Here is a 12,096-nt window from a genome sequence, read left to right on the forward strand (position 1 = left end):
CTAGTATTTAGGCTCTAGATCCACTCCGAAAGTCACTTCGTGATCATTTAACCGCTTCATTTGAGAAAAACTATCATTATGACATAAACAAACAAACTCAAAAGGTCTTCACGGCAACCCGTCAAAATAAAAGTTCAGTTTAACTTGACAGAAACATATTACCGTTGTACAGTAGAATTTAGATATGTCCCAATGTAATAATACTAACACTAATCCAAATAAATTATCATCAAAACTGAATTTAAGGAATAATCCATGTTTTAATTTTAACAGTAAAGCTCATTGTGCAGCACGTTATTTGACAAAAAGTTTATTTAATTTCATATGATTAAAATTGATGATAAATGATAAAATTTGTGTTTTATGTCTTCATTTTATTACCAGAAAAAACACAACACAGAATTAGTGTGACATTTTTTTTCATATTTTTTTTAAATGTTGTATACGTTTAATGATTCATAATACACTATTTCAATTAATTAGACATGCTTTTTGATTGCTAAAAAATTTACACCACGTATTCGTAATACACCCGCTCCGCAACACTAGCAGTTCCCCCAATCCCCCACCCCCCCCCCCCGAAAAAAAATCCTAGGGGAAACACTGGGCATTCATAACGGTGCGCGTCCATGGCGACGAGCGAGCAGAGCTGAGTGAACGTTTAGTTAATTTATTCATTCGAGCGCTCTGCAAGCGCCACCATTATCAATGTGGACGTCCGTATTTAAAAGCTCTCGATCCTCAGTCACATACCAAATATGTATATAATTTTGAACACAAGAGGGCAGTATGGCCCTATGTATGAGTTGGTGTTTAAACTAACCTATCACTCAAAGAGCCCCCCCCCCCCCCCCCCCTCCCCCTCCCCACACAGACACACACACACACACACACACAAACAGAATGGCAGGGGGACAAGAAATCCATTCAAACTACAATATCTGACTTTCTGTTGCTCTGAGCTAATGACTTTAAATTAGAAAGTCGATTGGCTTGATGAGAACAATATGCGTGGCAAGTTTTGTAACTGTAGGTAAAACGAGCAAAGTTATAACACACTTTATGTGTCCTTTTTTAGTCATAAAATTAATTTCCTCGCCACGGCCAAACCGTTCGAGATATCAAAAATCCCTCCGGAATTTAGCATCATCAATGTCTTGACGTCACGCTAACCGAGTTTGCTTGAAATCCGATCAATTCCCAAGGAGAATTAAATAGAATTTCAGGGGTATGCGTTTCCAAACAAACCATGATAGCCGGCTTCCTGTTGGGATGTCGTAAAACTTAGAGCACGAAAGTTGTTCAACCCAATGAGATCTATAAGTGTACCGAGTTTCATATTATTACATGCAAGTGTCTTTGATTTATGGACAAGTGTTCGAATCCCAGTCCAGGGGGCGCTGTCGGTCCGCCCTGCCACGCCCGGGTACCAGCTTCAGTCCGGCCCTGATGGCCACGGGTTCTGACCCGTGTGCAAAGTTTCAAGAGTTTTAGAGGATGTTAAGGGCCCCAAAAGCCCCCAAAACCTTGATCAACAATAATTAAAAGCTTTGTCACTCAAACAGACACATCCCCCTCCCCCCACAGACACAGAGGTATGCAGAGAGAGGGAGAGAGGGACAGAGATTACTCCAAAACATCCCATTCAAACCAAAATATCTGACTTCCTGTTGTTCGGAACCAAAATCTGTAAATTAGAAAGTTGTCCGGCTTGATCTGAACAATATGCCTACCGAGTTTTAAGATTGCAGGTAAAACTATGAAACTAACCCTCTCACTTTTGTCAAAAGGTGGCGCTACTGAGTCCCTGCACCACGCCCGTTCCTGAAACTTTGCACATGTCTACTGGCTAATATATGTGACATGTCTGTCGAGTTTCATGCAATTTCAAGCATGCTAAGAGTCTCAAAAGCATCAAAAAAGAATTTTAAAGTTTGATGTGTTGCCACGGCAACAGTATCAAAGATATCAAGAATCCATTCACAGGTCTACATCTGGCGTATGTTTACATTATACAGATGAAGTTTGAAGCAAATCAGGTAAAAATAAGAGGGTGATTTCAAAGCATTTTGAAAGTGACACACTTCCTGCTGCCAGTTGGTGGCGCTATAACTTTGACTCACAATAGTCACATCCATGTGATCGGTCTCTTACAGCGAACGCACTGCTGAAGTTTCATCAAGATCAGTTAATGTATGCAGAAGTTATAACACACTTCCTGTTTCACGTTTCTCGCCATAATTTCGTTTCCTCGCCACGGCCAAACCGTTCGAGATATCAAAAATCCCCTCGCAATTTTTCATCCTCAATGTCTTGACTTCATGCTGACCGAGTTTCGTGGCATTTCTTTGAATTCTCTAGGAGAAGTACTTTAAATTCCATTGCATGCGTTTTACAAACAACCCTAAATAGCCGACTTCCTGTTGGGCTGGGGTAAAAAGTAAGAGCATGAAGTATATATGAACCGATGAGATCTATATGTGTACCGAGTTTCATATTCTTACATACAAGCGTGTTTGATTTATGGACCAAGTTTTCGGACCCCGTTCCAGGGGGCGCTGTCGAGCCCCCCTGCCACGCCCGGGTACCATCTTCACCCCGACCCTGATGGCCGCGGGTTCTGACCCGCGTGCAAAGTTTCAAGAGTTTTCGTGCACGTTAAGAGCCCCAAAAGTGCCCGAATAGTCGTAAGAAAAATAAAAGAGGAGAAAAAAAAAAAAAAATATAGCTGCGAGCAGCGATTACGGGCCCAAGCCGGTGGCACCGCAACCCCGGTTCCTTTAGTTACCTAAAGGCACCGGGGTGGCGGTGCCGCCGGCTTTGGCCCTTCATCGCTGCTCGCAGCTATATTTATATATATATATATATATATATATATATATATAAATTATATATATATATAAAAAAAATATATATATATATATATATATATATATCACTTGCCTTACCGGATTAGAACAATGAAAACAATAAAAAAATAACTAGGGAATCACTAAACCGAGAGAATTAATCTGTTTTGATGATACACTCAAAATATTACACAAGCAATTCTTTAAATTTAATGATATTCAGAACAGAACAAGAATAAAAAAAAACTATAATTAAGAAATAACCGAAATAATTGAAAGCGAAAGTGAAAGTAGGTGGTGTTTGGCTCACGTAACTCTCTCATTAGAATCAAACTGTTTCAACATTTGCGATGTATTTGGATGCTAAACTATTCTTCATTATGGGCTTTGTACTTCACTCAGGTTTCAATATGTGTGTGTGTGTGTGTGTGTGTGTGTGTGTGTGTGTGTGTGTGTGTGTGTGTGTGTGTGTGTGTCTGTGTGTCTGTGTGTGTGTGTGGGTGAGGTGCGGGTGCGGGTGCGATTGAACTGTTACACATAAAAACATACTCCGTCATTTTGTTCATAGAGGACATCATTCAAACTGCAAAGTGTTTACTTATATTTGTGTACACTCGCAATAAAACACAACAAAGTGCTTTTGTCAAACTATAAACTCTTGTCAAACTGTAACCTACAACTGTCACCCAACTAAAATCACACGCACACACTGTCTAAAAGCAAAAAATATTTATCCAACCCCATTTAAAACAGTCTGTGGGAGCCATCTTTTGGACATTCACCATATCGCATTGATTTTCATTTATTGTCCTCAGAGCCCTAATCTGTTTATTTTTCAATTACACATTCTACATTGATTAAAAAAGAAAATTCTAATGTGTTTTTATTTTATACAGGAATAAGTTATTTATAATTCAGATGAGAATAAAGTTAGTGTTAGTTCAAATTTTAAGGAAAACAAATATATTGATCTGAAATATAGCACATTCATCTCAGGTTAAATTACCAAACATACAATCTTAATTTAATTTAAAGCAAACGATACATTTAAAATATATGGGTTGTATGCATATTTTGGAATTAAAAAAAAAGATATTTATCCAAAAAGACAAGGCCTTAAACTTGAACAAGGGTTAAACTCTTGTCGCTGTAAGAGACACAATGATTCAGCATTTTGAACGAATCGATTGACTCAAAGATTCAATGACCAATCCATAAACATGTATTGTCTCATTCATGAATGACTCAGTCGTTCGAACGAATCATTTGAACGAATGAATCAATGACTCACTCATTAAGACGGTCGCCTGGCGACACCTAATGACGGTTTAGTGTTATGTTTAAAAGTATCATTCTTTCCAACTCATATTTAAAACAATCTCACATTATTTAATGCATTGTTATTTTTCAGTGTAAACGATTTAATTTGATCACCCCTACCTAGAGTAACAGCCATATAGTGTCTTATTATTCTAAATAATTGAATTTATTGATCAAATTTACAAATTAAAAATGAAAGATGAAGCATACATTTAATAAGACTAGACTAGGGGTGCCCAGCAGATATTACAATTGGCAGATTTAAATATACCATGGCCCCCCACCGTCAATTTGGTGTGTGTATAATAAAATCATTTAGTCACTACAATTAAAACTTGAACGTATTTGCTTACTAAATTGTGAGCAGAACGAAAGTTGCAGCAAAGATCAGCAACAGGAGTCAAAATTCATTAATCACGAGAGTGAAGAGCTGACTGGAAAAATTATGACGGAATATTTTGTGTAAAAGCGCCTATATAAGCGAATCTGTCATTTACTCTTTTGTTGTTGTCTTTTCCCTGAAAACCGGAAGCAATCGGTCCCCGATATGGCGCTAATTTTAGTGACACTAAAAAGTATGCGGCTGCACTGGAATTCATAACGGTGCGCGTCCATGGCGACGAGCGAGCAAAACAGAGCGAATGTTTTTTCATTTCTACTTCCATAGAAATTCATTCGAGCGCACTGTGAGCGCCACCACTATAAATGTCCGTGCGGACGTCCTTACTTTACTTTCACTTTTAACTTAGCGATTTAACACGTTTTACACGTCAAATAACCGGTGAGAAAATATTCTCGGAGTCACATAGGCTACCTAATATATTTAAATACAATAGGCCTACCTGATTTTGAACACAAGAGGGCAGTATAGCCCTATGTATTATTTGATATATTTATTTTTTTAACTGAATAGTGCATCCTGGCTGTTTTTAAACTTGTACATTACTCTTAAATTGAAAACAAGAATAAAATGGGTTTAGTTGTGATATTTGTATAATTTTATCTAGAAATAAATGGTGTATAATTAAATTTTTAGAAGATATGAGGCTTTTAGTGTTTATTTTTTTTTTACATGATTTTAATCCCTCGCCATAGCAAAACAATTAGAGATATTCAATAGATATTCACAATTATGCTTCTTTAATGTATTTTCATCATGTTGAAAAAGTTTGCTGGGAATAAAATAAACCACTTAAGAGGAGTGGGTAAAAATGTAGAGCCTGGTTTTGCAAAACATCCACATTAAGACAAAAATAGCCCACTTCCTGTTGGGCTGGCTTAAAGTTGTTTGGCCCGATGAGATCTATATACCGAGTTTCATAATATTACATGCAAGTGTGTTTGATTTATGGACCAAATTTTCTGACGAAGTTTATGGACCAAGTTAATTTAATTAATAAACTAATTATATAAAACTATTTTCAATGCACTACAATTCAACTGGTTATATGCCTTTACTTATTAATACAACTTATTTAAAAAATACAAGGCGTAAGACATTTATTTTCTTTTTTAATGCAGGCCAAACAACACAGCAGTCAAATGGTTAATCTAGCCCCCCTCCCCCTCCCCACACTCACAGACACACACACACACAGAGACGTAGGCTCAGAGAGAGAGAGAGACATAAAATGACAATTTTCAAACCAAAATATCTGACTTCCTGTTGGTTGGAGCTATTGAGTGTAAATTAGAAACTTGTCTGGCTGGAGGAGAACAATACACATACCGATTTTTATTACTGTAGATAAAATTAATCCCCCCACTTTTGACAAAAGGTGGCGCTACTGAGCCCTCAACACGCCCGTTTCTGAAACTTTGCACATGTCTACTGGCTAATAAATGAGATGTGTCTGTCGAGTTTCATGCAATTTTAAGCAATTTCAGGCATGCTAAGAGTCTCAAAAGCATAAAAAAAGAATATTAAAGTTTGATGCGTTGCCACGACAACAGTATCTAAGATATCAAGAATCCATTCACAGGTCTACATCTGCCGTGTGTTTACATTATAGTAGTGAAGTTTGAAGCAAATCGGGTAAAAATAAGAGGGTGATTTCAAAGCATTTAGGAAGTGACACACTTCCTTCTGCCAGTTGGTGGCGCTATAACTTTGACTCACAATAGTCACATCCATGTGATCGGGCTCTTACAACGAACACACTGGTGAAGTTTCATCAAGATCAGTTAATGTATGCAGTAGTTATGACACACTTCCTGTTTCACGTTTCTCGCCATAATTTTGTTTCCTCGCCACGGCCAAACCGTTCGAGATATCAAAAATCCCCTCGCAAACTTTCATCCTCAATGTCTTGACTTCATGCTGACCGAGTTTCGTGCCGTTTGTTTGAATTCTCTAGGAGGAGTATTTCACATTCCATTGCGTGTGTTTTACCAACAACCCTAAATAGCCGACTTCCTGTTGGGCTGGGGTAAAAAGTAAGAGTGTGAAGTATATATGAAACGAGGAGATCTACATGTGTACCGAGTTTCATATTATTACATGCAAGCGTGTTTGATTTATGGACCATGTTTTCGGACCCCGTTCCAGGGGGCGCTGTCGAGCCCCCCTGCCACGCCCGGGTACCATCTTCAGCCCGGCCCTGATGGCCGCGGGTTCTGACCAGTGTGCAAAGTTTCAGGAGTTTTTGAGCATGTTAAGGCCTCCAAAAGTGTCCAAAAGGTAGCAGAAAAATAATAAGAATAATAATAATAATAAATAATCCTAAGGAAAACAATAGGGCCTTCGCCCTTTGGGCTTGGGCCCTAATAAAAAAAATAATCCTAAGGAAAACAATAGGGCCTTCGCCTTTTCAAGGCTTGGGCCCTAATAATAATAATAATAATAATAATAATAATAATCCTAAGGAAAACAATAGGGCCTTCGCCTTTTCAAGGCTTGGGCCCTAATAATCCTAAGGAAAACAATAGGGCCTTCGCCTTTTCAAGGCTTGGGCCCTAATAATAATCCTTAGGAAAACAATAGGGCCTTCGCCTTTTCAAGGCTTGGGCCCTAATAATAATAATAATAATAAATAATAATCCTTAGGAAAACAATAGGGCCTTCGCCTTTTCAAGGCTTGGGCCCTAATAATACATCGTTTTATGAATTTTCTGAGTACTTAATTTCTTCTAGATTACTGCATTCATTCACACATGTATGTCATGCCATGAATGAAACACCTGACCTATATCTGCCCTTAGACTGTCCAGGTAATGACTGGAGTGGTGGTCTTCTTTCTTGGTGTTCTCCTCACCATCAATGACTACAATTACCCTGCTATTCTGGTCTATAGTGGCATCACCTACTGGGGGTCTTGCATTGTGAGTTTCACTTAATGTTTTCCATCTTTTGCCACTCTTTTTTTAATTTCCAGAATGAACTGTGAAATGCCGTTTCTTTCTCAGTTCATCATTGCTGGATCTCTGTCTGTTGCTGCGCAGGATAAACTTCATCCTTCTGTGGTGTGTACATACCACTTAATAACTGATATGTAACTGAGAGAATGAGGGAAAGAAACAGAAAGCCCAACACAGGGAACACAAGCAGTCTCTCACAACAAATCACATTTGAACACCCTGGGACGTAACACCCTACTGAAGAGTTTCTGCAAGCCTTTTTAATGATCTGTTGTTTGAGTAAAAGTTGAATACCCCCTCAGTGTCTGAAACAAGTACATTCTGTCTTTGTATAGGTCAAAGCCTCTCTTGGAATAAATGTGTTCAGTGCCATAACTGCAGGACTCGCCATTCTTCTGATGTCCATACAATTAGCAGTAATATCAATGATGGATCCAAGTTTATATGCTGAGGTATTACAGGTCATATTTTTAATTCATGTGTAATGTGTTTTCATCTGTTTTTAATTCGTTTTTTGTTTAAAATTCTGTCATCATTTACTTACTGTCATATGCTAGTATGACTTTTTTCTTCCTTAGGCGCCTTTTTAAATTTATTTTAAAAATATACATCTGTACATAGAGCTGTACATCTCTGTTCCCTCGGGAATGCGGGTTATATACGTAACTGAGACGTTCCCTTTCAGTCGGTCACGTTTGACTTATTGCTGCCACCTTCCAGTGCCCAGCGCAAGCCTCCTGATCCTTTGGGCACCTTGGGGCGGGAGATGGGAAAGGGCTTAGGTCAAGGAAGTCTTAACTGCTGTTCCACATTACCCATTCAGACAGAATTGGATAACACTGGGAAAAGGAACGCTGCAGAAGCCCCATCCACGCCCATAGGTATCAGGGAGGTATCCTGTGGAAGTTACACATATGGACTGGGCGTAAGGGCAGTGCAACACATGTCACTGAGATGGCTCCTGCCTCTGTAGGGGGAGGCAACACCGGTCAGAGACAGCAGAGCGGCTCTGCCAAGGGAAAGACACGGGCTCACCTCAGGGAGCAGTACCGTGGTAGAATACACATATGGGATTCACCAATGCACACGAGTGTTAGGCCTGGGGTGTGTGAGGAATTGGCTGACGGGAATCTCACCAGGAACAGAAATGGCACACGTATCCGGTCCATAAGAGGGGAACGGCACAGCAAGTCGACACTTCGAGTGGGGCCTATGGTGTTGACTGGCTATTGGAAGCGAGCACAGGGGAGGCAACCAGCTCGACATGAAGGCTATAAAACCTAGCAAACGTGTGGATGTAGTGGAGTGGACTCGCAACCTGAGGGGAACGGCAGGTCTTGGGATTGGTACACCAAGATGATGGCATCCACTATCCAGTGGCCAAACTCTGCTTGGAGACAGCCTTACCCTTCTGCTGGCCTCCGTAACAGACGAAGAGCTGGGTCTGAAGAGCTGGTCTGAGGTGCTGAGGCTTTCTGTCCACGTATAGGTGCAGAGCACGAACGGTCCAGAGAAAAGCCAGGGCTGGGCCTGCCTCCTCCGGGCAGTGCTGAAGCAGCCTCTTATGAAGCAAACCCAGCGGTGTTACCCTCTTGATGTGGATGCCATATACCCCAGGAGCCTCTGAAAAAGTTTCAGTGGCCACATTCTGCTCTTGATTGTATTCAAGCAGTTCAACACTGACCGGACACGTTCCTCTGTGAGGCGTGCCATCTGTTTGAGAGTCCAGCTCCATACCGAGAAAAGAGATGCTCTGCACGGGGGATCCTCTGCAGTTTGCTCTTTTCCCAGTTGATCTGAAGTCCCAAATGGCTGAGGTGACTGAGCACCATGTCCCTGTGTTCGCACAACTGCTCCTGAGACTGAGATAGTATCAGTCAGTCTTCGAGATAGTTGAGGGTGCGAACACCACGCTCTCTCATGGAGACACGAAGCGACAGGGACAGCCCGAAGGGTAGGACTCTGTACTGATATGCTTGACCCTCGAACAAAAAAAGCGCAGGAACGACCTGTGTCGCGGATGATCGAGATATGAAAGTGCACAACCTTCAGGTCGATTGCTGCAAAACAATCTTGGGGACAGATGCATTCGAAAATGCGTTTCTGCGTTAGCATCTTGAACGGGAGCCTGTGCAAGGCCCGACTCAAGGTTCGCAGGTCCAAGATTGGCCGTAACCCACCACCTTCCTTGGGTACGAAGAAGTACGGGCTGTAGACGCCGGCCTTTATATCGGCTGGAGGAACCGGCTCTATTGCGTCCTTCGCCAGTAGGACTGCGATCCCCGGACGCAGGAAAGGGGCCATTTGTTCACAGAGTTGAAGTGAACGCCCTGGTCTTGGGTGGGCGCCGGGCGAACTGAATCGCATAGCCGAGTCTGATGGTATGGAGGAACCAGCTAGACGGGTGGGGAAGCCCTCTGGGGGACCAGAGGCACCACAGACATACCCACAGTGGGGCAGCGAGGTGGAAGACAGGGACTCGACTCGGAAGGCATAGCGGCCCGAGCGGGGTCTGAGTGTGCGGTGCAACACTTCCCTGTTTCCACGGATCGGCAGGGGTGCGTGAGAAGGCATACTCGGGTTCGTGAACCCCACCAGGGTGGCAAGGCTTTATTGGGTTGCACACCACCAGTCTGGCCCTCTTGGTGCACAGGAACAAAGGAATTTGCTCTTTTTTTGAAAATGTGGAAAAGCCTCGGTTCCCCAGCCGGCTCCACACTGAGGCCTTGGTGGAGGCTGCTGCTGAGGCCTAGCGGGAGCGGAGCAGGGGGACGCCCTCGGCGACGGGCAGGCGGAAGATCTGCGACCGGCGGGCGGGTGGCGGAACAGAAACAAACTGTAGCAAATTAGCTCAAAAAGGGAATATATCTATATAATTGATCATAACTAGTTATCGTTCATCATGAATGAATGAATGAATGGGGTGGATATTCGTCGAGTGACTATGGCCCCGCATTTCCAGGGCCGATCACTCCAAACCGAGCGACGAGGTCAAGCTAGGCCCTTAACATCACCTGGCTCCATGGAGCCTGGTCACTCCTCCGTATTTAAAGCTGAGCCTTAATTAGTCCCGTGAGCCCAACCCCGCGACTCCATTGCTTCTTGCTCTCAGAGGGAGAGAACGGTGGATAACGAGGGGCGGGCGGGCGAGTGCAGGAGCGCAAAGGAGTTTTCCCATTTTCTAGTGACGCAATACAAGTGAACCGTATCGATAGGGAACCTATGACTTTAGAAGGAATCTTTTGGTTTGTGTCTTTTCTTTTTTTAAGCTTGAATGCCTCGGTTACCATTTATTATAAATGTGTGTAAAACAGTCATCAAAATGTGTCCTGTTCACAGAAGAAAGAAAGTTGTATATAGGTTTGGAATAATGACAGAATTTTTTCTTAATTGCTTTATTATTCTTATTGCTTAAATCTATATCCTGATTGGTGGGACTCTCATAAGTAGCTCAAACTATGCATGCTTCTCAGTAAATTGTGTTGAACGTTTTGTAGTATTTTAGTTTGCGGATCGTTGGAGTAATGCTGGTGTTCACCATTCCTCAGTTCATCATCTCCATCTGTGTCTCAGCATTTGCCTGCAAAGCCTCCTGTAACACACACTCTACACTGGTCAATGTGGCACTAAACTAGGTACATTATTTATTGGTGGTTTTATCCCAACAACCAATAGTTATTTGTGTTGAAGTCTATGTTTTTAGAGAATTGTGCAAATCCAATAAATAAGCCACAAACAAAGGTATAGCTAGCAGAATGAAAAAGAAATATAAAGTTACCAGAATGTTTCATGGTAAACTGCCTTTAACATTGCTTCTCATGAAATAGATATAGGAAATATTAGTCAATCACAACATGCTTTATTGTTTTTCTCTTTTTCAATAAAAATAGTTTGTATGGTGTGTGGTTCTTGTTAGTAAAATTAAACCTGATAATAAGTCTGAGTGTCTTGTGTACTGACATATCTTATCTGTTACTTCCCAGGGATACTGAACCACAGTGAGGAGATCCTACCAGCCAAAGTTTGAGAGGAAGTCATGCTTTATATATATATTTTTTTTTTTTCTAGTGTTACTGGCAAGAATATTTGCGCATATTTTGCTATATATTGGAAAATATGCCTTATTATACTTCTGCATGAGGCAAAGGCCCAAAGTTTTGTAATATAATTTCATTACATGTTTGACTTGGACCAAATATTCTATTTGTTAACCAAGTTTCTGAATTAGTATATCCTGGACTTGTATGTTTAGTCTATTGTGATACTGTTGAGCAAACACACACACACACACACACACACACAAATTCTGTGGTCAAAAAAACACAAAAAAAACAAGGTAAAAACATCTGCATTATCCAAAACGAGTCATCTGGGAACAGTATAAATTCTGAATAGGCAGTTGTTTCTCACATTTTTTAAATAATAGACATATTACCAAGCATTCTTTTCAATCTACAGTCTAATAACAGTATAATCATACACCTGCACCTATTTCTGAATATTACTCGATGAAGAAGTATTGATCTAAGTAGTCTATGTAGCAAAGTAATGTTGTTAATAAAACTAATTT

General features: G+C 41.0%; 1 protein-coding gene across 1 annotated transcript; it reads left to right on the plus strand.

Annotated features, from left to right (window-relative positions):
* Positions 1-7,375: 7,375 nt before the first annotated feature.
* On the plus strand, positions 7,376-11,161 carry LOC130082715 (membrane-spanning 4-domains subfamily A member 4A-like). Its single transcript, XM_056247571.1, has 4 exons — positions 7,376-7,490; positions 7,575-7,631; positions 7,862-7,978; positions 11,024-11,161. The coding sequence occupies exons 1-4, from the start codon at positions 7,383-7,385 to the stop codon at positions 11,159-11,161; spliced, it is 420 nt and encodes a 139-aa protein (XP_056103546.1). The 5' UTR covers positions 7,376-7,382.
* Positions 11,162-12,096: the final 935 nt, after the last annotated feature.

This window comes from Rhinichthys klamathensis, unplaced genomic scaffold, assembly GCF_029890125.1.
Source record: "Rhinichthys klamathensis goyatoka isolate OS25496 unplaced genomic scaffold, OSU_Roscu_1.1 h1tg000049l_1, whole genome shotgun sequence".
Classification (NCBI taxonomy): domain Eukaryota; kingdom Metazoa; phylum Chordata; class Actinopteri; order Cypriniformes; family Leuciscidae; genus Rhinichthys; species Rhinichthys klamathensis.